General features: G+C 46.6%; 1 protein-coding gene across 1 annotated transcript in view; it reads left to right on the forward strand.

Moving 5' to 3' along the window:
* LOC132101808 (glycine amidinotransferase, mitochondrial-like) overlaps positions 1-20,807 on the forward strand; it is a 29,303-nt gene extending 8,496 nt beyond the window's left edge. The window contains exons 2-9 of the mRNA XM_059507028.1: positions 162-350; positions 9,761-9,956; positions 10,068-10,258; positions 11,880-12,017; positions 12,108-12,272; positions 12,629-12,692; positions 20,408-20,524; positions 20,606-20,807. Of these exons, the coding sequence (XP_059363011.1) occupies positions 162-350; positions 9,761-9,956; positions 10,068-10,258; positions 11,880-12,017; positions 12,108-12,272; positions 12,629-12,692; positions 20,408-20,524; positions 20,606-20,718 (1,173 nt within the window). The 3' untranslated portion in view covers positions 20,719-20,807. The remainder of the gene's footprint in view (positions 1-161; positions 351-9,760; positions 9,957-10,067; positions 10,259-11,879; positions 12,018-12,107; positions 12,273-12,628; positions 12,693-20,407; positions 20,525-20,605) is intronic.
* Positions 20,808-25,811: the final 5,004 nt, after the last annotated feature.

Raw genomic sequence — 25,811 nt, forward strand, 5'->3', positions numbered from 1 at the left:
AGAAACTAAAGGAACAGAAGAGCTAGATCATCCTGTACAAGCGCAGGCAGTGCGTTATTATCGCGATCACTCGTAATTCGCACTTGCTTCAATCTCATTGCTCTTTCTTGATTTCTGTTGTTGTTTGGTGGTGATTTGTGAGTTTGGTTTGTGTCGCACAGGTGAGTCGTGCGGTGTCGGGATGGGTGTCACATGCGTTCCGCAGCACTTCGAGTTCCGCCACCACGGTAACCGAGCACACACCTGAGGACTGCCCCGTGTGCGCATACAACGAGTGGGACCCACTCGAGGAGGTGATTGTTGGGAGAGCTGAGAACGCCTGCATCCCCCCGTTCACCGTGGAGGTCAAGGTACAGAACACACACACATCCACACTCACACACACACACACACACACAAACACACACACACACACACATGCTCTCGCGCACACACACAGACACATCCACACACACATACTTATATTTATACCATTATATTTATTTATTTTCTGTAACGGTATATAAACTTCATAATTGAAGTTCATAATCCTTGCTCCGTTTCCATGGCTCTCGCCCCCCACCCCACTCGTCACATATTAATTATAATTATTATAGTTATTTCATTGTTGGGGAGAGTAAGTTACATGTAAAAGAAGTAAATGAAATTACACACACACACACACACACACACACACACACACACACGTAAGTTCTACTAGGAAGATTAATGCCATGTCACATTACAATTAGATCTAGCCAATCGGCAGTCAGCATGAGGAATATATAAGACCTTTACTCACACTTCACTTCATTGTGTTTGCAGATACTGCCGCAAAGTTTTTCTCAAACTGTCACTTGACTTATTGCCTGGCTTTCCCTCGGTTACTTGCATATAGTTAAGTTTGTCTCTTGGCATTCAGATTTCTTCTCCTTATATTAGTTTGTTTCTCTCTTATTCCGAGTTCATATAGAACTGTCATAACTGGATGACGAGTAATTTCTTACTGCTAAATTCTGAAAAAACAGAGGTGTTAATTATAGGACCTAAAAACTCTGCTTGTAATAACCTAGAACACTGTCTAAGACTTGATGGTTGCTCTGTCAATTCTTCGTCATCAGTTAGGAACCTAGGTGTGCTATTTGCAATCTTTCCATTAGAAAGCCACGTTTCTAGCATTTGTAAAACTGCATCTCAAAAATATATCTAAATTACGGCCTATGCTCTCAATGTCAAATGCAGAAATGTTAATCCATGCATTTATGACCTTAAGGTTAGATTATTGTAATGCTTTATTGGGTGGTTGTTCTAGCTGTCTTTCACTCATCACAAGCTAATTGTTGGAGGGGTGTGTTTAAGGATATTCTGCCCAAGCCGTCAAACTGATGTCATCAGAAAAGGAATGCCATTCCAGAGCAGAAGTAAATGTTCAGGTTTTGATTAAGGATTACAAAGACAATTTTTCTTTTTTCAGCGGATTAACTTGCACAGATTGTTTACATCAATACTAGCCATGTTTGCTAGTAAAGTCAATTTTGATTTTTAATGCTGACTTTAAGTTATAATCAAGGATAGTTTGGTCTTACCTGGCTGTTGCTGCCTTCACATTACATGTGGTGGACATCAGGTACCTTTGTCCATTACAGTTTATGAAGTTTGGCCTATCGTGGCCTTCACATGTTACAGCCTATCATTGCTTAACATTGATTAGCTCTTTTTATGGTCATGCTGATCTGGTTCATTTTCTATTTTTTGGGGGGGGGGGGGGGGGGTAGGTTTGCTCTGCGGGTTCTGGTAGTTAGATGGAGTCTAGCAGGAGTCTAGCCTAAATAAATTATGTTTTATTAACAAGATTTGGGAGGAGCTCGTCAGATACTTAGCCTAATCAACACAGGTGGACCATAATTAAGTAATCAGTCCTATAGTATAAATATCGCTGACTTACCTCTATCCATTGACAGTTTATCAGCATGTTGGTCCGCTCGAATAGCACCATGTCCCAAAATAGAGATTCCTCATCCAAAGACCCATCCAGTTCCCATCATCGCAGCCAGCCGGCTCTAAGGCCACCCCTACCCGGCGTGGCAACCAAATCGACACCCAGGCTCCAACCCACGGGCGCGGTATGACGCGAGCAGCCACTCGCCTCCCAAGACGCCTAGGCCTACCCTTGCCGCCTCCGGCGAGAACTGCGGCCGGCTTCCTCCTACCGCTCGGCCAGGCCTACGATTCCGCCAATCGGAAAATTGACGGTGTCAAGTCTGAGGCAAGCCCTGTTCAAAACTGACGTCCTACCTACAAGCAAGTTGAATAAGTCCGAACTTTACGACTTGTACTCAAACTTACAAACTAATAATATTCCTCCCCAGTCAACCCCAATCCCAAAGAAAGGAAAAAAGAAAGGAGTACCTCAAAATATGCCTCACAGTACTCCACCATCCTCCGCCGCAAGGCCCAGCTCCCAGCGGCTATCAAGCCGCAGCAACAGGCCATCAGCAAGCCTGGGCCGCACCCCGGATTCTACTGCCGGGTTACCCGCAATGTTGACTGGAGCCCAGCCTCTCACCGAACTGGTTGCCAAATATAGCGCCGCCTCTCCTCCTTCCAGCTTCGGGCCTGCGGCTCAAGCTAGCGCTTGGTTGAACTGGCTGTCGCATACTGCCACGCCACCCGCTCCTTCCAGCTCCGAGCCCGTGGCTCAAGCTAACGTTTGGCCGAACTGGCCGCCTAACACAGCCCCGCCTCTCGCTCATCCCAGCTTCGGGCCCGCGGCTCAAGCAAACGCCTGGCCAAACTGGCCGCCAAACACAGCCCCGCTGCCTGCTCTTTCCAGCCATGGGCCCGCGGCTCAAGCAAGCTCTTGGCCGCAATCGCTGCCAAACACAGCCCCGCCCCCAGTCGCCGTCACCACTCTCCTCCAAGCGAAATCCCCCATTCACTCTTCATGGCTACACCAATGCCCGCCCCATCAAACGCTGTCACCTCTGATCCTCCCCAAGTGACTCAGAGCATCCGAGCGCAGATACTAGCAGGTGCGGATGCTAGTATCTGCTAGGTCTCTCATCTTTTCTTGCCCTCCTGCCCACTCCCGATTCTAACCACCAAATAGACTGCGGGGATTTCTCAGTCACGTTAAAAAATCCAAATCCCCTTTCATCTCGACTACTTTCTTTTTCTGAATTCACCATCGCATTCAACCGTTTCACTGAGATAATCTGTTCAGCCTTCCCCCATAGGCGATGCAAACTCAACGACTATTTGTTTATCATAGCTGAGCTCGCGTTGTCCTATGGAGGGAGAGTTTTTTTCCGCTAAGTGTGCAGTTCGAATCGCTCAGTGGAACCAGTGCCCTTGTTGGGAAGCTCTCGACCCAGACCTACACAGCTGTGTATTTTTAGGCTGCAGGAGCATTTCTTGCACAGTCTGCAGGTCAGTGGCTCACACCACCATAACCTGCCCACAAATAAATTTTCCGATGCACCCCAATACTCCCCCAGCAAAAATCCACCAGCTACATCCCAAAATCAGCAAACTCGCGTCCAGCCCAGCCAGAAGTAGAAAACAGGCAGTTATGCATCGCTTTCAACAGTGAGAGATGCACCAGGCAGCACTGCCGCTACCTACACACCTGCCAATTTTGTGGCGGTGCTCACGCACGCATCGTTTGCCCTGTGTATAAAGTGTGAATAAAAAATTTAAAAATTACCTATCGACTCCTGTGAATATCTATCGCATGACCATCGAACTAGCCCACTATCCTGACAAAGAATTTACAAATTAATTCTTTGGCCTCAGACACGGTTTTAACCCCAGCATTGTATGCAAGCTTTCTTTCCCAAAACATGGTCTGCCATAATCGCCAATCCGCCCACGCAGAGCCCGACATAGTAGTTAACCTTATCAAAAAAGAAGTCGAGTCAGGCTTCATGATCGGGCCCTTCAATAACCCCCCCTTTAAAACGAGTCAGAAAATTTTCAGGTAAGCAATGCTTAATAATGGATCTGTCATCACCACATAAATCCACAGTTAAAATCGCGGGCCGAGGAGCCTGGCTCGCAATAATAGACATCACTTCTGCCTTCAAAGTGATGCCTATCCATACGGACTTTAGGCATCTGTTCGGGATCCGTTGGCTCAAGAAATACTATTTCGCCGTCCGGTTAACCTTCGGATTCAAAAGCAGCCCCAAAATTTTCTGATATGCTATCTGAAGCTGTTTGCTGGATCCTTTGCAACAATTATGCAATTCCACATATTATCCATCTCCTAGATGACTTTCTGGTCATTTCACCTCCTAAGGCAATCCCAGACGCCCATATCCTCACAGTCCAAAAAGTTTTTCCGAGCTCAGGGTTCCCATCGCTCAGGAAAAAACCATGGGTCCCGCCGCATCCATCGAGTTCCTCGGTATCAACCTAGACTCGGCTAAGTTTCAGCTCTCCCTGCCAAAGGAGAAGATTGATAGAATAATCCTCATCTCCTCCACCCTCCTCGACAGCCCAAGCTGTTCTAAACGCGAACTCCTTTCTCTGCTAGGGCACTTCAATTTCCCAATGTGCATTATTCCACAAGGACGCCCCTTCATCGCGCATCTCCTAATACTTGCATCTTCAGTTCAAGTCCTCAGCTCTTTTCGAGCTCTACCCCCTCGTAGTACCAGCCTTCCTGTGGGGGAATGAATTGGCATCTAAAAGCCTTTTAGTGCACTGCGACAACGCCGCCTCATGCCTCTCCTTAGACGTCTAATATGGATCGCAGCATGTGACCAATTTATAATTATCGCGAAGCACGTTCCAGGTACAGAAAACCAAATTGCTGACTCCTTGTCTCGTTTTCTGTTTCAGAAATTCAGGACGCTGGCTCCAGAGGCGGACCAATTCCCTACTCCGGTTCCACACTATTTGGAATTAATATTCCCGTAACTCACCCTCTAAAACCACTTCTCGAAGCATCGCTCGACTCTATTTTTCAGGCAGTTTCTCCCAGAACCCTCCAGTCATACGTGACTGGGTGGAGATGCTTTAAGGCATTTCACCTCACTTATAACATTCCTTTCCCGGATTTTTCCCTACTCTCTATCACCTCTTTCATTTCGTTTCTCAACAGTGTCAAGGGTCTCCAAGTCGGATCCATCAAAAGCTACCTGAACGGAGTCCTGTTTTTTCACAAACTGATGTCCGGCGCTCCCTCACCTGAAATAAACAATTCGCAAACCTCCCTCTTAATCAAAGGGATCTAGCGATCCCAGCCCACCCATCCAGACACTAGAAAACCTATAAAGCTAGATATCCTCACAAAATGTATCCACACCCTCCGCACAAATTACCAACCCCTCAGCATAGCCCACACGCTCAACGCCATGTTCATCCTAGCTTTTTTCTGTTTTCTTAGGTGCTCGGAGCTTACGATCTCATCAAGTTTCAATCCGAAAATCAACCCTACTTTATCAGACCTAACTGTACACGATGATGAAACAATCGCTTTTTTAATCGAACAATCAAAACAGACAGGTAATTTTATATATATTTTCAATCTCCCCTCTCCAATCCAGCCTTACCAATCCATCCTGGCATTCCTACACCTTAGGAATTCTCAGGCAAAATCTCTGCACGAACCACTATTCATTGACGACTCTAAAAAACCAGTCACTCATTTCTGGTTCCAAAAACACCTCAGATGTGTCCTGCAATTATCGGGTATCTCAGCAAACAATTTCTCCACCCATTCCTTTCGCATCAGGGCAGCAACTTCAGCAGCCCAAAAAGGCCTCTCCAAGCAGCAGATCCAAACTCTTTGAAGATGGTCTTCAGAAGTGTACCAAAGCTATATCAGAACTAATCAGTTTCACATAAAGAAAGCCTTCCCAACCTCACCGGCCACCAAAATATATATATAAAAAAAAAAATTTCAGTAAGCGAGATGTACCCATTGAACACTAACGAGTGCATTGCACCTAAAACAATTTTCCCTCTGATGACGAGACGTACCCATCCAATACCGCAAATTAAGCTTTCGCCGAACACCAATGAGTGCTTCGCAGCTAAAACAATCTTAATTTTTCGCCAAACCGATCTACCCAATATGCAAGCCGTCCGATGCCGCAAGTAAAAAACACAAACAAACCCACCTTCCATCCTACGGTCGTCGATGCTTACCCGTCTCATGCCGTGAGTAGCAAACTCCCATAAGACCTCAACGAGAGTCTCATGGCCACACAAACTTATCTTTTCCATTCTATGGCATGCAAGGCTTACCCAGTCGATTAAGGGAACAGGAAGTCCCCATTGGTTGCTGGTGAGAGCTTCCTGGCAACTTAATTTTAAGTCCTCTATCTCAAATCCGGAGAGGCTTACCCGTTCGATGCGCATGCTCCCTTCGGACGCCGGCAAGAGCCTCCCAGTTAGACAACCTTACCTTTTCCATTTCTATGGTCAGCGAGGTTTGCCCGTTCGATGTGTGTGCTCCCTTCGGACGCAGGCGAGAGCCTCCTGGCCAGACAACCTTTACCTTTCCATTCTACGGTTGGCAAGACTTACCCGTTTGATGCGTGTGCTCCCTTTGAACGTCGGTAACAGTCTACCGGCCATGCAACTTACCTTTCCATTTGACGGTAGGCGAGGCTTAACCGTCCGACGCTACGAGTCTCGACCTCTCGCCAATACCTGCCTAAAACTCTCTCTCAGCTATCCTCAAATCTTTTAACCCCGCCTGGCGAGGCTTACCCATTTGATGTTCTGAGTATGATGCCCCATCGGATGCCGCGAGAGCCCTCCCAGTCAGGTTTTCCTTTTCACTCTCCCCGTCCGGTGAGGCTTACCCGTCTGATGAGTGCGCTCCCTTCAGACATCGGCTCGAGCCCTACCGACCGGGCGCCCACAACCACGTAGTTACAGTATCAGCAGCCGGTAGGGCCTACCCTTCCAACGCCTAAGTAGCTCCCACCTGAGTACGTAGGCTCTTCCGGCCTGCCAGCGAGATGACTTCTCAGAAAACCAAAATCAGCCCCTGCCAGTACTCAATGCTATTTTGGGGGGCGTCCTTAAACTGGCGGTTGTCTTCTTGTTCATTTGCTTTATGGGGGGTACTCTAGGTTGGGGCCCTTCCCGAGCTCGGAGCCCTTCCCCGGACAGCACGCCAAATACGCATACCATACCTCAGCAAATTATATGTAAGCTTGAACTCGTGAAATCATGTTTTATTAACAAGATTCGGAAGGAGCGCGTCAGATACTTAGCCTAATCAACACAGGTGGACCATAATCAAGTAATCAATCCCATAGTATAAATATCACTGACTTACCTCTATCCATTGACGGTTTATCAGCATCCCTCCTCCACCCCATCTCCTCACTTTGAGTTCACTTTATAAATAGATGTGGAAGGGGGGGGTACTCTAGGTTCGGGCCATTCCTGAGCTCGGAGCCCTTCCCCAGACCGCACGCCAAATACCATACCTCAGCTAATTATATGTAAGCGTGAACTCGTGAATTATGTATTTGTGTATATTCTCTTAAGTCACTGCTAGAACCCTAATTCTACCTCTATCCATTAACCTTAACTAATGACCTTTCTTACTCAATGCAGTGGTTTAGAATTCCTGTAATCTGCCATCAAACTGCTATTTACATGATCGTCTTCATCTGATGTCCGTCAAGATCAGACTAATATATTTCACGTAATGCTCAAGGTACAGTATAATACTCTTAGCAAACTACTGCTGGTAATTACTTCTCACATGCTTCTCATCTCCAGTTCATCACGGTTTTTCACATACAATGGCCTATCGTGGTCCTTTACACACAAGGCTTTCACATCACATAGTTTATAGAAATGTACGTTGCCTATCAATGTAATTGCAGCTCATCAGGCCTTCACTTTACATGGCCTATCGAGGCTCCACATTACTCGCCCTATAGTGGCCTTCGCTCAATTTGGCCTATTGTGACCTTCAGGTAAGTGACTTATTGTTTACCTAACTGTATATTGTTGTCCTTCGCAAATTGGCCTGCGATGGCTTTTCTCATTACATGAACTATGCTGTCTTTTTGTTAAATGGCATAATGTGGTCTATCATTAGATGGCTCATACAGTCATTCAATTGTAAATATGTATGCATTTTGTTAAAAATGTAATGCTGTGTGTTTAAGGCTGTGTGCAAATACTGGATGTTGGTGTCACACCTATTCATTACATATACTTTTTCACCGCCTCTCGCAGGCTACTGTCATGACCTTAGCGGCTATACTCTCTACGGCCTCTCATAGCCGTTCTCTCACGGCCTATCAGGGCCTTTATCTCTGCGGCTGGTTCAGCTCCATTTAGTCACCTTTAGAAGCTGCGGTCTGTCACCGCTTCTATACACCAGCCACTACTGTTGTTGAACTTGGATTTCAAACATCAGATATCAAGCTACTGGGAAGATGGCCATCCTCCGCATTTGAATCCCACTGTAGACATGAACCCCATGAACATCTCAAGGAATATCAAGCTGTCCTCAAGGTAATCTATATGCAATTACTGGTGGTGGTACAATACCTCTTCATATTACTCCCAACAACCTCTATGGTTTACTGTGGCTTAACTTGGCCTTTCTTTCTGTGGCCTGTGTTTCGTGGCCTTCCCCTCTGTTACCCATCTCGTGGCGTTTCCCACCGTGGTCTAATTACATGGCCTTCCTCTCAGTGCATACGGAGGGATTTCATTCTATGGCTTCTTGGCTTTCTCACTATGGCCCATTTGGGCATCCATCTGTGGCCTAGCTAGGCCTGTTCTCTGCGGCCTTCATGGCTTTTCTTTATGGCCTGCCAGGGCCGTTCCCACTGTGGCCAGCCGGGGCCTTTTCTGTGGACTAGTCTCAGACGTCATGCCCATGGACCGTTGGCTAAATGTCTGATACAAATGGGACATAAAAGTTGAAACCGTTCAGGAGTGTTAAAGTCATCATCGGATTGGTTAAATTCTACAGGAGTTCTGCGAGATGTGTGTCATGTTCTTTAACATTCCGCCTGGAAACAAAGATTACTGTGGTGCCAAACCCCCCCCACAAAAGAAGAAAGCCCTCTGTGTTTAAAACTGTGAGTGCTTTTATGATCAGCTAAACGCTGGATTTTTAAAAGTATGTGAAATAATTTAAAGTTCATGGCATAGAATCATTAATGTCAAAGAGTTTTACACACCAGTATGTTATTGTGGTGACATTTCCACACCTTGAAACGTGACTATGAACAAAACAAACTGTGATTTGTCGGTCAAATGTCCTCATGGGCAGGCCTTGGCCAATGAAAGCTGCCATGAATTCCAGACCTTCAATCTAAAGGTCTGGCTATGCGAGACTAATCGTGGCTAACTCTGAGTATGGCCTATCCGGCCTCTATCCAGCCTATAGTGGTTTCTATCAATATCCGGCCTTTCTTGGTCTCTATCACTGTCTGGCATTCTTAAATGCTTTAATAATCAGTTTAATTATGACTGATTAAATCTTATTTTTTCTTTTGTCCTTTTGTTCTTTTGTTCTAGCATCTTGTAAGAAGTACTTAAACTGGTGGGTATTTAATTTTCTTCTTTCTTTTGGGTATGCTCCACCCTGCCCTAGTCTTCGTCAGGAATAGCTGGAATCTACAATGTCTGATGCAAGCTACAGATTCGTCAAAATAATTTTGTTCTTTTGTATTGGTTTTGTAAATAAATACTTTTCAATTTCATATTCACCTCCTGAGTCGTTTTGGTAGAACTGCTAACCCTAACCCTAACCATAAGCTGTACTGCTGCTGTGTGTGTGCAGGCCAACACCTATGAGAAAAATTGGCCCTTCTACCAGCAGCACGGGGGACACACATTCCCGAAGGACCACGTGAAGAAAGCAGTCTCTGAAATCGAGGAAATGTGCAATATACTCCAGCATGAGGGAGTCACAGTGAGACGACCAGAACCCATCGACTGGTCAGTGGAGTATAAAACCCCGGACTTCACCTCCACCGGTGAGAGCTGACCGCACACACACACACACACACACACACACACACACACACACACACACACATTCACACACTGATATCAGCAGTGGCCCTGACCAGCTGTTTTCTGTGCAGGCATGTATGCAGCGATGCCGAGAGATATCCTGATCGTGGTGGGAAACGAGATCATCGAGGCCCCGATGGCCTGGAGAGCCCGGTTCTTCGAGTACCGTGCGTATCGGCCCCTCATCAAGGAGTACTTCAGACGAGGAGCCAAGTGGACCACTGCACCCAAACCCACCATGAGTGACCAGCTGTACGATCAGGTGTGAATTGATGTGTGTGTGTGTGTATGAGTGTGTGTGTGTGTGTGTGTGTGTGTATCAGTGATGCGCGGGTCAACGTATAAACAGCCTGCACCCAACCGATGTTTTCAACTAACCCGCCAGCAACTCGGACCAAAAAAAAAGAAAAAGAAAATATTGTACCCGACCTGCTTCCTCCTGACCCGCATTTTTTAAAAGTACTAAATGCGTCGCCCCTTTATATTAATTAAATTACTTAAATAGGCTATAGCCGCACACATAAGGCTTGCCACAAAGAACCGGTAATGATTATGAATGTTTTTAAATTAGCAAGGAGACATTTAATTGTTTAGTAATAAACTGGTGTTTTCTGTGTCGCTGCTGAGATGAAGTTGACGATGCAGACTCGCCATGAACGCCAGAGAGAAATGCACATTTCATATGGATTACATCATCAGAGAGTAGCCTATTTATTTTGGTTTGAATATTTTCGTTTAAAAGTTGACATTTCAGGCTTTCTGTAATATATAGCCTATATTTCTTTTTAAACCCACCGACTAAAAGATTAAGACACTACCTGACCCAAAATATCACCCAAAGTTTCTACAGCTTTTTTCTTAGCTATTTCAGAATCTGGAACAATGACTGGGGCAAACTTACTGCAGTCAGTAGAGCGATATGAATGTGTGTGATGTACGGCATGATAAATGCTCGTCACCTTTGCTTCCGAAACTTTGTCAGCCTGTGGGTCATTTGGTTTATTGTAAAACGATAGCACTGATTTGCATGTTTCTTGACGATGTGCTTTTATTCTCTGGTACTCACATGCACCATGTCGCTTCACGTCCTATTCTTCACCATGTCCCATAAAAAAAACTGCTTTTGCACAAAATGTAAAAAGCTCTCTCTGCTTCGCCATCTACAGGTCTTAACCAATAGTATGTTGCGGTCCATTCGCTATTAAAAGTGCATCTTCTCTTTTTCGTGGTCATGGCTGCTTAACCTGATCGAACAGCGTGCGCGCTTTCCAATTTGAGATTGTTGACAAATGTCGAGGAGGCGTTTGTGCAGTCAACAGTTTGATTGATGTACGACTCAGCCTATCGACTAACACTTTTATTGCTCTCCTCTGAACTATTGGACATAAGTTAACAGTACGCCTATGGACGTATCCGTGTATTTATTAGGCAGGGTCGAATGAAAAAGCGGGACAGATGCTCAATTTGCGTGAGGCGGGACAAAGGGTAAAATTGCTGTACAGTACAACATAATGCGGGACAGGTGGTCACTCTATTCGCGCCAGTTATTCAGCCAATAAAGTGTAGGCCTATGTATTTCAAAATTGTGTCTAGTACTATATAAATTACAAATGTTTAATTGGCATCTTCAAACGACCCGACCGACCGCGACCCGAATATCATTAAAAATATTTTTGGATGACTCGTAACCACGGGTAACCGCGTGTGACCGCAGGCACCCCCTCATTTTGGATCAACCCGCGCATCACTGGTGTGTATATATGGGTAAATATTGCATTATGTGCGTGTCAATAATATCTTGCAAAATGACTTCTCAGGGTATTTGGGTTCGGTTTCTTTTGCTTGTTTTTTTGTATCCAAATAAAATAATGAAATGCGTGTAGGAGTACCCCATGCGCACTGTGGAGGACAGACATAAGCTGGCTGCTCAGGGGAAGTTTGTCACCACTGAGTTCGAGCCGTGTTTCGACGCTGCAGACTTCATCAGAGCTGGCACTGATATCTTTGTACAGAGGAGTCAGGTGAGTGTCCTCATCCGCTCTGAGCTCATTGCTCTCTAATGCTCAAGCTTGTGTTGAGAACTCTTCAGCTCCTCACATTTTTACTGACAGGTTACAAACTACATGGGCATCGAGTGGATGAGACGTCACCTCGCCCCAACCTACAAGATCCACATACTCTCCTTCAAAGACCCAAACCCCATGCACATCGATGGCACCTTTAACATCATCGGCCCAGGGCTGGTGCTGTCCAACCCGGATCGGCCCTGCAGGCAGGTCAGTGCTGTGCTGCCCCCTAGTGTTGATCTGTAGCATTGCAGAGACTGCAGAGATCTGTAGCACATGCTCACATGATAAAAAGTGAAGTGACATTCAGCCAAGTATGGTGACCCATACTCAGAATTCGTGCTCTGCATTTAACCCATCAGAAGTGAACACACACCCTGAGCAGCGTGCAGCCGTTTATGCTGCGGTGTCCGGGGAGCAGTTGGGGGTTCAGTGCCTTGCTCAAGGGCACCTTAGTCGTGGTATTGCCAGCCCGAGACTCACAACCACAACCCTAGGGTTAGGAGTCAAACTCTCTAACCACTAGGCCACAACTTCCCAAACCTGATGGTGACTCTCTCCTGCAGATCGAGATGTTCAAGAAGGCCGGGTGGACTGTGGTGACTCCTCCAACTCCTCTTATTCCAGACAGTGAGTACAGCGAGTTCTGACACGTGAGGTTTGATGGGAGTTTGGTGGCAAACACTTCAGTCACATCAGAGCACCCAAACCTCATTTTGTGAACAATTCATCTGTGCATGTTTAATTAAAAAATAAATTACATTGTTTAATTAAAGTGTCATAGCTGGAGATCTACTCGGGTCATTTAAGGCTCATCTCAACATCCAATCAGCAACTGAATCAAGTCCCGCCCTACATTTTTCTTTTTTTAAATAATTTGTTACAGTCAGATGTCCGTCACAATGCAGAAGAAAAGATCTGTTGCTATTTCCATTTAATTTAGACTTTAAAGGGATAGTTCACATTCCAGCTTTACCTTTCAGCTTCTTTCACACATTTTCAGAACTTTACACAAATCCAAGAATTACACACTAAATGCCTCACATCTCTTGCAAAATGAAGCACTGCATTCAAAATATCACAAACACGTCTCAAAAGCAAACATTTGCAAACACCTTTGCCATAATATTAATTCCTGTTAGATGTGTGTGTTACAGAGAGAACTGTGTTGTGTTTTGCAAGAAGTGTTTTATGAAACTGAAAACTAAGTGAAAGTCTGATGATTAGTGTCTGGTTTTGTAGATCTGGTGTGTGCTTCTGCTGTTTGAGTGACAGCTTTCACAAACTGAGAGACAAGTGAAGATTGTGTGTGTAAGCAGATGAAAAACTGCAATGCTCACATAATAACAGCGTACAGAAACAGATCTGAGCCTAAGATTAACGACTTGACTCTTGATGCCAACATCTTACCGATATATTACAGTTTTAAACATTTAAACTACAACATGGAAAGGATTTTAAATAAATCTAGAATGTACATTTCCTGAAGAAAATGTGAGTGGTGCTTGCAGTGGCAAAACGTACTCGGTTACTAAACGTAACCTCGGTTCTCTCTAGAAGAGCGAACGAGTACTGCGTCTTAGCTAAGACGCTACGGGAAAAGTCTCTTTTCACGAAATACTGAAGCAAAAAATTATCCTTAATTTTGTATTTTTGTAAAGCGCATTTGCAGCAGTACACAGCCATAGGCGAGACGGCTCGCTCGCTCATTGGCTTGTTCTGCGGCAACTGCACAGCCTATCGAGCGCGGGCTGATGCAACATCAGACCAATAAGGGCGCTTCGCGCCCTTCTTGCCACTTGCCGCCGAAACGGGTGTGGCCCAACCTATAAAAGGAGCTCGAAAAGGCTGACTCACCTGATTTATTTCATCGCCGAAGCGAACCAGAGTGAATCGTGCGCACGGCAGAGAACGCAGTACTCGTTCGCTCTTCTAGAGAGAACCGAGGTTACGTTTAGTAACCGAGTACGTTCTCTTACGAGAGCTCTCTCGTACTACGTATTAGCTAAGACGCTATGGGAACCCAATATTAAACTCCGTGCGCGCAGGGATCACACACCAATAAACCTGAAGCAACGCCCAGGATTTACAGTGCACAGTCACCTGAGGGACTCACAGAGAGTCCAGGACAGAAAAGGGAAAAAGCCCTCCGTCCCATATCTAGCAGCATCCGTAGATGCGGCAATATGACATCACACAGCCGAGGCAAGGCCTGACCAATGTGGCAATGCGGGTCTTACACAATACTGCCCATATAACAGTCGGCAGCGCATAGCGCCCGTGAACTCAGAATTCCCCTCAGGGCCCTGATTCGACTATACCGACAACAGCCTTGCTTGCAAGGCGGGGACCTCCAGGTTATAGAACCTGATAAATGTAGACGGCGAGGCCCAACCTGCCGCCATACATATATCCTGCAAGGAGATCCCAGTAGACCACGCCCACCACGAGGCGACGCCTCTTGTGGAGTGTGCTCTGACGCCCAACGGGCACTGAAGGCCCCTGGAAGCGTAAGCTAACGCTATGGCGTCAACTATCCATCTGGATAGAGTCTGTCTCGAAACAGCCATTCCCTTGGAACGTCCATCGAACGAGACAAACAGCTGCTCCGTCTGCTGAAAGGCAGCAGAGCGAGACACATAAGCTCTTAATACCCTGACAGGGCAAAGAAGACTCGAGTCTCCATCCTCCCCTGACACCGGCAGGGCAGACAGGGCAATAACCTGAGCCCGAAACGGTGTGTTGAGGGATTTCGGCACATAACCGTGCCTAGGTTTGAGTATGACCCTTGAGTCATTGGGCCCAAACTCCAAGCACGACTGGCTCACCGAGAGCGCGTGCAAATCACCCACACGCTTCACCGAAGCGAGAGCCAACAAGAATACTGTCTTGAACGACAGATGCTGAAGGCTAACTGATTGGATAGGCTCAAAAGGGGGACCCTTCAAGGCCTCCAAAACCGCCGCGAGGTCCCACATAGGGACTGACGGAGGTCTGGGAGGATTCAGCCTCCTAGCTCCTCTGAGGAACCGGATGACTAAATCGTTCCTTCCTATTGACTGACCGGACGCCGTTTCAGAAAACGCCGCGATGGCCGCCACATAAACTTTGAGCGTGGATGGGGCTCTGCCCTTATCCAACAGCTCCTGTAGGGAGCTCACAACTAAGGGGTGAATAACCTTGAGCTGTGCACCAGCTGGAGAACACCGACCACTTCGAGGCATACAGACGTCGTGTCGACGGAGCTGCCTGAGTGATGGTATTTAGCACTCCCACTGCGAGATCAGCGGGTAACCGTTGAGCGCCCACACATGGAGGGACCACAACTCCGGTTGAGGGTGCCAAATCGAGCCCCTGGCCTGCGAGAGGAGGTCCCTCCTCAACGGTACTGGCCACGGGGCGACATCTGCTAACTGCATCAAATCTGGGAACCATGGTTGGTTCTTCCAAAGAGGTGCTACAAGCAGTATTGAATATCTCGTTTCTCTCACCCGTTCTATCACCTGCGGAAGGAGGGAGACGGGAGGGAACGCATAAAGCGGGCAGCACGGCCATCTCCGTGACAGCGCGCTTTCGTTCTTGGAAAAGAACGCGGGGCAGTGAGCGTTTTCGTGGGACGCAAAGAGGTCTACCTCCGCCATGCCAAATCTCTCCCACAACAGCCGGACTGTTTGCGGGTGTAGAGACCATTCGCCCGTAGGAACATTGCCTCTGGACAGCCTGTCTGGACCCAGATTCTGCAGTCCAGGCACATGCACTGCTCTCAGCGAGCGCACGTTGCGCTGAGCCCAAACCAGGAGGCGTTCCGTCAGCCTTCACAGGTTTCGGGACCCGAGACCGCCCTGGCGATTTATGTAGGACACCACGGACATGTTGTCCGCACGGACTACGACGTGGTGATCCTTGATATGGGGACAAAAGCGCGTCAGCGCGTTCTCCACTGCCAGCATTTCCAGGCAGTTGATATGATGGAGCTTTTCCCGTTCTGACCATAGGCCAAAGGACGGTCTGCCCTCGAGCAGCGCTCCCCATCCCGAAGTGGAGGCGTCCGTCGAAACCATTTTCACACTCGGGGAAGTCCCCAGGCTTACACCTGATCGGTACCAGCCGTTCGCTGTCCAAGGTGCTAGAGCCGCAACACAGCTCTGATCGACCTTGAAATGCAGCCGGCCAGACGCCCACGCCAGAACTGCAGGGGGCGCATGCGGAGCAGGCCCAGCCGCAGAACCGGAGATGCTGAGGCCATGAGACCCAGCATCTTTTGACAGTGTTTGAGCGACACGGTCGCGCCGCAGCGGAAAGAACTCGCTGCGAGCTGAATGCCCATCGCGCGCTGTGGTGACAGCCGCGCCGTCATGGAACACGAGTTCAGAACTATACCCAGAAACAGGATCGTCTGACTGGGGTTCAGCGAACTCTTCGCCCAATTGACACTGAGGCCGAGCTTTTCGAGGTGATCGAGTAAAACGGCCCTGTGGTCCACGAGCTCCGCTCGTGATCGGGCCAGAACCGGCCAGTCGTCCAAATAATTCAGCACTCGTATGCCTCTGAGTCTGAGAGGAGCGAGCGCTGCATCCATGCATCTCGTAAACATACGAGGAGCCACGGAGGACTGTAAACTGGTATGCCTGGCCCTCAAAGGCGAATCTCAAATATCGCCTGTGGTTTGACGCTATCTGTATTTGAAAATACGCGTCCCTCAGATCTATTGACATGAACCAGTCCCCTCTGCGAATCTGCGCGAGGAGTTTCCTGGTCGTAAGCATTTTGAAACTACGTTTCATCAATGCCTTGTTCAGCTGTCTTAGATCCAGTATGGGCCTGAGACCCCCGTCTCTCTTGGGCACCAGAAAGTATCTGCTGTACAGCCCCCCCTCGCTTTGAGCTTGAGACAAAGGCTCTACAGCCCCTTTGCTCAACAGTTTTGATATTTCGGCCCCGAAGTATGTGTGCTACTTCTGTTTTGACCGTAGTTTCGATGCGCGCTGAAAAGCGCGGTGGGCGTCGAGAAAACTGTAGCGAGTAGCCTCTCTTTATAATGCCTAGCACCCAATCCAAAACCCCTGGAAGCGCTGACCATGCATCTGCATGAATGGCTAAGGGCTGGATGCGAAACGCGCTCTGTTGACTGGGCAACGGCGGCGCTCGAGTGTGCTGCGCATCTGAGGCAGGGAGCGCGCTGATCACAGCGGGCAGATCGCTCTTCCTCGACCCCGTTCCGGCGCTTAACCGACTGGGGGGAGGCTGAGCGGGTCCCGTGGGACTCGATATATCTGCGAGTAACCGTGGGCTGCATGTGTGCACTTTTACCACTTTCAACTCGCTGTCTGCCTGTGCAGAATGTACGTGCATGGGCCTCGTTTTTACAGAAGCCCCGCGCCGTATGTGACATAGTGTATGTGGGCACTGGGAAGTGGGCACGTTTACTATGCGGCGCGCTCGACCGATCTGTGTCGATCTTTTTTTTATAGCACCATCGGCCGTGGCCGGACGAGTGTGCACGGGTTTCGTTTTTACAGAAACCACATGACGTGTGTGACATAGTAATTGTGGGCACTGAGGGGTGGGCACGTTTACTATGCAGTGTGCGCGTCCGACTTGAGTCGACATTATGGGCGCAGGCCCTGTGTGCAGGGTTGTGCTTACATGAGGAGATGGGCACTGAGGAGTGGGCATCGTCACAACATTTATAGCACCATCGGCCATGGCCGGAACACCAGAAAAAACACTCTTTTTGTGAAACATCTGGGTAGCCGTGATAACGGCTTTTGTGTGCAGGCAAGCGGGCACTCGTGCAGGCTTGCGCATTGCAGAAGACACTGAGGCAGTCACAACTCTTGGAACTGCAACAGCGGCGCGCTTGGGTGAGAGCTCGGCCGCAGCGGAACTTGAACACCGGCGCTTTCCCAGCAGTGCTAGGATGCTTTCGGGGCTTCTGGCTTCACCGCAATCCTCTGCCGCGGCTCCCGCGGTGCGGGGCGACGGCTTGAAGAGCGAGAACGGGGTCCCGAGCTGCGTTGCTGACGCTGTCGCGATGACGCAGCAGGAGGCGGTGGGCGTGACTGAGTGCTCTGTGGGGCCGGTCTAGAGCGGCTAGCTGCAGAACTGGAGCGCTTCGGTAAGAAGTGCTTGAACGCCTGTAAAGCTTTCTGGTCCTCGGCGAATCTCTCCACAAACTCATTGACGGAAGATCCGAAGAGGCCGGCAGGAGTTAGCGGCGCGTCAAGGAACGCAGCGCGCTCAGACTCCTTGATGTCAGAAAGTGTCAGCCACAAATGCCTCTCAGCCACCGTAGCGGAAGCCATAACCCATCCCATGGCCTGTGCAGCGGACTTAGTAGCGCGGAGGGAGAGATCCGAAGCACTCCTCAGATCCGCGAGACAGATCGCTTCAGGTCCCATCTCATCCAGCTTGCGGAGAAGATCGCCCTGGAAAATCTGTAGCGTAGCCATGGTGTGTAACGCAGACGCAGCCTGCCCAGCAGCAGAGAATATCCGTGCGAGCAGCGATGACGTCATGCGGCAGGCTTTGGATGGCAACGCCGCCTTAGTCCGCCGTCCAGCAGAGGGCGGGCAAAGGTGCGCTGCTATAGCCTGTTCCACCGGCGGAAGTGACAGGTAGCCTCTGTTCTTAGCACCGTCCAGTGTGGAGAATGCTGGCGAAACAGATGAGTGGATTCTCGCCGAGAATGGAGCGTCCCAAGCTTTCAGCACTTCTTCGTGAAGCTCAGGAAGAAAAGGGGCGTGCTTTGAGCTTGAGGAAGAGCGCTCATCCGGAAGATAGCTACCATCCAGCCAGGGGGCGCTGGTGCAGACCACTCGAGGCCGAGGCTCGCCGCGGCCAGCGAGAGTACACGCATCAGCTCCTTATCGATATCCCCCCGTCTGCTGGGCCTCTGAGCAGCGGGCGCTAGATCGACGGAGCTCGCCCAACCCTCACTGCCCGAAGCAAGCAGAGAGCACGTGTCTTCTTCCTCCGACGCGGGCCTGAGATCCACTTCCTCAGATGACGCGTCGGCAAGCAGCGGACGCTGAGCATCGGGAAGCTATGCAGGGGAGGCCGGCGAAGCGGAGGGAACCGGCGAGCTCGGCCGAACTGGAGGCGGTTCTGGTAGGCGCTGCGAGCGGCGCTTCTTACGGCGCTGCGGCGCAGCGGATGATGCAGGCTTCGAGAAGGATGCCAGGCGAGTCCTCAGAGTCACCATAGGCATTAACTCGCAATGAGGGCATCCGCCGTCAGCGAGCGCGAGGGCTGCATGGTCCTCACCCAGACAGGAGACGCAGATGACGAGACGATCTCCTTCGTTGAGCGGGGCTCTGCACGAGCCGCACAAGGGCATCTTTAAAAAGACGCTCTTTTGTGAACGTGCGTCGCAGGGCGAACACACACACAGGATATAACAGAATAAGGATGTAAAGGATATGGGCGCCGGATAGCGCAGCAGGAACAGCAGTGGAAGGCGGCGATGGCAGCGGCTTCAGGATGGCTCGTCATGCTGATATGCTCTTCCAGACGGCGCTTGCTTCCTCGTGATCCAGCGATGCGTGAGCTTCGCTGAAGAGATGAAAAATCAGGTGAGTCAGCGAAGCGCCCTTATTGGTCTGATGTTGCATCAGCCTCCGCTCGATAGGCTGTGCAGTTGCCGCAGAACAAGCCAATGAGCGAACGAGCCGTCTCGCCTATGGCTGTGTACTGCTGCAAATGCGCTTTACAAAAATACAAAATTAAGGATAATTTTTTGCTTCAGTATTTCGTGAAAAGAGACTTTTCCCGTAGCGTCTTAGCTAAGACGCAGTACGAGAGAGCTCTCGTAAGAGAACTCTGTATATTCATGCAGTGTGCGCATGTCAAAAGAGTAAATCCGATAAGAAACATGTGACATATTAACGTGCATATCAACCCGATCACTTTATTTAGCGTTCATGTAAACACTACGTTCAGATTCGTCAATCAGAATGAATTCATTCCGATGGAAGCAAAAAGTTTCCATGTAAATGCACCTACTGTGATGCAGAGTTACGTTCAATATAAAATCCCTATGTAATTTCTCATAGTAGGAAAAACACACTGTTTCATGGGCGATCCCTCACCACAGTATGTCTATGGGACAACTTTGGGGGGCTCTTGCACCCCAGGGGTACAACTTCTACCCCACTGCAGGGTATGTTCTTGCACAGTCTGATAACCACTAATAAATAATCATAAATGAGTCATGTTGCATGTCACCTGATGGCTCTCTGTCAGCTCTAATAAATGTGTATTTCATGTTGCATAGATGATGAATGTCCATGTGTGATGCATCTGTGAAATATTCGGCTTAATGTGAGTATTCTTCATGTTGTCAGATCATCCGCTGTGGATGTCGTCTAAATGGCTCTCGATGAACGTGCTGATGCTGGATGAGAAGCGCGTGCTGGTGGATACTAACGAGACGAGCACCCAGAAGATGTTTGAAAGTCTCGGTGAGAGCAGTGTTTGTTGTGAAACCATCATCGGCTCTGATGCCATTCCTTCAGCTGCTCTTGTTTGTGTTGCTCCCACAGGAATCAAGAGCATTAAAGTCAGCATCCGGCACGCTAACTCTCTGGGAGGAGGCTTTCACTGCTGGACGACGGACGTGCGCCGGCGCGGGACGCTCCAGTCCTACTTCCTCTAGTCTACCAGAGACACGCAGTTCTTATTGAGCTCAGATCTCACCATGGTCATACGCCACAGACGAATGGGATGAATAGAAAACAAATTTAACAGGCTCTTCAAAATATGCTTCATTCTTTGTAAACGTTTTTCAAAGATTTGGTTTTGCTAATCATGGATTCTGAATGCATTGCCACAGATTTAGATTTTGCTTCGCAAGTTCGCAGTTTTTCGTTTGGTGTTTTGACACAAACTTCTCGTGGGGGCGGGCTTAACAGTGATCTACTCTGATTGGATAGTGAGCTTTTGATGGACAGGTGCTCTCTGACCGAGAAGTACAGATGCCACTCGGTGGTGCACATATTGGAAAGCTCTCGCGCTGATTTGTATTACTAAATATGTAAATAATATTTGACCTTCGATCGTCTCAGTCTGTAAAGATGAGCTCTTGTCCTTCAAGGCAGCCTGAAGTAAGCTTGTGTTACTGAATGACAATAATAACCCGCAACTAGGGTGACCACCTGCTAATAAGCCCAAGGGGGGACAAGGGGTACGTTTCTGAGGGACAATGTGGGACACCCCATGGGCAGACTCACTGATAGTGGTTTACCCATTTCTAGCACATACCACCTTACATGGTATATTAAAGGAGTCATACCCTCGTATTACCTTGGATACATACTGTTGTATTATAGTCTTTCAGGCCCTTCTAAAAAAGAATATTGGAAAAAAAATAAACACAGAGCTCCTCAGACCCTTATCTCTGTAGGCATTATTGTCTCGCGAGATCTGATGCGATATTTTAGCTGTCGTGGACCGTCATTATAATAATGCAAATGAGGGGCACGTTGATTGGTTGCAGGAAGGAGGGGGGTTGACACCGCAGGTAACGCTTTAGCATATCATTACAAACTGACATCATGGCGCAAGTTGTGAATGAACGCGACCGGCTTCCCGGCCAGCGCCGTTTAGGGCTTAAATCAAACTTCATTCACGCACACATATGAAACACGCTTGCATATATACTAAGTACTAGTCACACATACATGTATATGAACTATCTACGCACATAAAGTTACTCATATGAGACGTGAGCACAGCACACACACACAAACTAGACGGGGCCTCATGTAAGCGTTAGGCAATAAATAAACTATAACCGAATTCATGATGATCTCAGTCATTTGTTTTCTGCAAAGTAGGTTAGCAGCCATTCCTCATACCTCGAAGCTAATACTCCCGCCAGAGTTGTGCCTGGACGCGTTCATTGAACGATAGTTCATGAACTCGTTCATATTTTGGGCAAACATGAACTGAACGTACCGCATTACTGCCTGATGAACGTTACTGTGAACTCGTTCATTCTGGTGTCTGTGAACGCCACGCTCTCTCAGTTTAACTTCGTTCAGTAGGATGCCAGATTTCTATAAAGCCTTCCAGGGGAAAACACACCTAAAACCCACCGTAAACCGGCCTTAATATGTAGCAGAAAAACACCCAATCTGGCAACGCCAGACTCTCTTGTTCAAGCTCGTTCATCAAAATGAACAAATCTTTTTTCGAGTCATTTCGTTCATTTAAGGGGCTTTAAATGTTACTATTAACTGGCAAATTCCCCAAACACATCAACCTACGCAATCTTGATCATATTCTGAATTAAGAAATCATTATAATGCAGTCAAAAGTCAGTTTTTGCAGTCCGTTTACAGGGAACATAAATAATTACTTCACCTCCAGTCTTTCGTTTATTTGTCTAGTGACAGACGCAATAGCATACAATAGCTGCATTAGCAGTTATGCTGTTTGTTACACACAGTAGAGCAATAAAAACACAGTCTTACTGTTTCAATTGCAGGCAATTTTGTTGGAATGGTGCTTTTCCCGAGCTTCGAGGCCAACTTCGCCTGATATTTCCCCAAATTTGTGAAGGATTTCGGCGTACAATGTTTAGCACAAACACATAACGATAAGCCAGTGGAAGGGTTGAAGGAACCGCGTCATTAAAAATGAATTTAATCCACTGGTCTCTGATAGCTAGGTCCGTTCTTGGTAGAGTAAACACATTTACATGTTGATTCTGGCAGTCAACCACAGAGCAACTCACGTGTGCACTACTCCAGCGTCTTTCTCGACTGAATATGAGGGGGAGAGGGGAAGGGCGAGCTTCCTGCTGCGTGTCCATATATGGTATATCCTGCCGCGTCTTGACGTCAAGACGGGGAAGAAATCAAAATCTCGTATTTGAGTGCGCGTGCACGTGGGCTATTTTACAAACCCTGAGGTAAACAAACGCTTTACTTTTAAATATCGGCTTCCCGGCCAGTGTATAATCGTTAGGCAATCATAACATACATTGATTCTCGTGGAAAAGTGAAAATTGTGGGTCATGACTCCTTTAATAATGCCCTATTCCCCTAAACATGTGTAATTGCTGATGTATGCTCATGACAGAATTGACAGATGCACTTCCACTTACGATTTACTTTAGCTATTTTATTAATTTTTCATTACAATTTATTCACTTTAAATAAATTATAATATAAAATTATAGGATTAAAATGAATTGTAGTTGCTCAACACCACAGGAAAAGTAGTCTAACATCACAACTCAAGGGAAGGGAATTCACTCATTCACTAATCCCTATATAGTGTATGGCATTGAGTTCACTATATCAGGAAGGAGTGAATAAATAAATAAGTGAACGGATTCGGACAGTGACGTATAACCTACACTGCGCGTGAGACTTGGAGCTGTTGCAAAAACATTGCCATGTATACTTTTATATTACATCTACCTAATTTTAGAAAATAATACTAATGGCAATAATACTCAAAATTACTTTATATTGCAGTTATACATACCTCCCGCGTCAGCTTTGTGGTTTCATCGATAGTAGCCTATATAGTAATAATAATATATATATATATTTTGTAATGCTTTTATGTTCATAATCATTAATTGCTATTAAAATAACGTAGGCTACTGAGAACAAAAATAAACACACATAAACGTTCATAATTATGTATTTATTACTTTTAGTATCTTGACACTTGCTCAAGCAGTGTTTTGAGCTCAGATAAGATGGTTGTTGAGCGTCCACAGGCGACTGTTAATTTTACATCGGAATACACTACCTGTTATTAACGGAAAAATGTCAATTATCCACCAAATTATCATTTTTGTAAGTTAACAACGATGCCACCTCAGTAAATTAGTCAAATAGTAAACTGAGTTATTGCCTACATAACATATTTTAATATAAATAATGTAGGAAAAACGTTAAAACAGAAATAATAAAGATGTAAACTTCATCTCTCATTCAAACTCGCTCGCTCCCGCTCTCGCAGTAGCGTGCTGAACTGTCAAGTAATGTTCGTTTGGCTGCCTGGGGCTCGAGGATATAGAGCCAACAACTTTTTTTGAGCAAGCATTGATTTTGCGTGACACAGTCTCAATTTGCGGGACGCATGAATTGGGCTTCAAACGCTGTGCGCGCACGCGCTACGCGGGACGGGTGGTCACCCTACCCGCAACAAACTGTTGCACACTGTAACATGAAAAACTTATTGATGTTATTGTTACTTCAGTAACACAAGCTTACTTCAAGCTGCCTTGAAGGATGAAATATATTTTTATATCCAATATGCGCGCGACTGAGTGGGGTCTGTACTTCTCAATCAGAGAGCACCTGTCCATCAAAAGCTCACTATCCAATCAGAGTAGATCACTGTTAAGCCCGCCCCAATGATATGTTTGTGTCAAAACACCAAACGAAAAACTGCGAATAAGCGAAATCTGTTGCAATGCATTCAGAATCCATGATTAGCGAAACCGAATCTTTGAAAACATTAACAAAGAATGAAGTATGTTTGAAGAGCCTGTTAAAATTGTGCGACTGAGTTCATTTTTTTCATTTTCATTGTGTTTTTCTTCTTTTGTAATGGCATATTTTTGAGTTTTTAAAAAAGTTGCATTCAGTTTTATAAAGTTACGTTGATTTTTATTGAACCAAATGTAATTCCGTAAGTTTATACTTCCTATTTACCAAAATAAAAAAACAAAGACACAGCATATTTTGATTTGTAATGACTTCTTATTCAATGCATTTTAATTATATATCTCTTTTTTTTACCCTACATGTGATGTGCCAAGTGTTGATTTGTAAACTCAGGTATTTTTGTAGCCATATTTCAGCTATTTTGTAAGCATTTCATGAAAATGTAAATATATGGATATAATTTCCCTTCACCAAAGTGTTTTCTAGCATCTTCCTCTGATATCGATCTCGAGCAGGAGTCAGGACGCTGTGCGCTGCGTTCACGCCACGTTTGGCTGATTATTCGCTCTGCTCTTGGGCTGTGTTTCTCTAGTTAAACTTGTTGAGTGTGATTGCATGTCAGATCAAACCAATCAAATAAAGATACACTTGGAAATCAGCGTGATTGAGTTAGTTTTGCATTCATGATCAAAAGAGCTAACCCAGTAGTAAAGAAGTGACCACAACGCTTCTCCTGAAGAGATAACTTGCAGGTTTCTTACTATTGCACATATTCATAATCATCTCTATGTATTTTCAACACATTTTAAAGGCTGACTCAAATGTGTGCTGGAGTCATGTGTTATTGAGCTGCAAGCCTGATTCATTCACATGTGTGTTAACCATTGACCATCTTCACCAAACTATACTTAATAATACGGATCATATGATTTTATTGCATCTCCAGCCCTGAATCAAATTTGAAATGATCAGAGCTCATCTTCATTTGCTCTCGGAAAGAAAAAAAAGAGAGAAAAAAACCCCCTGTTTTGAGATGTTTTCTGTGTTCAGTGCTGAAGGTGCGTTCATCTGAGCATAAAGAGTTAGTTTTCATCCGTCATACTGCCGATGTTTTCCTTATTATGTATTTTTAATTCATGAAATCCAAATGGAAGATTGCAATAGTTCTTCAAAGTTTAGGAAAGGATAAATTTCCTAGAGTAAAGATTCATCAGAAGGGTCATGTTTATTAGCTCATTTTTGACACAGCTTAGAGATTCTGTAGAAACAAGGAGATCTACATAAAGTGCTTAAAAGCCAATAAAGTAACTTTAAATAATTGATTTATTTAAAAATT

This window comes from Carassius carassius, chromosome 23, assembly GCF_963082965.1.
Source record: "Carassius carassius chromosome 23, fCarCar2.1, whole genome shotgun sequence".
Classification (NCBI taxonomy): Eukaryota; Metazoa; Chordata; class Actinopteri; order Cypriniformes; family Cyprinidae; genus Carassius; species Carassius carassius.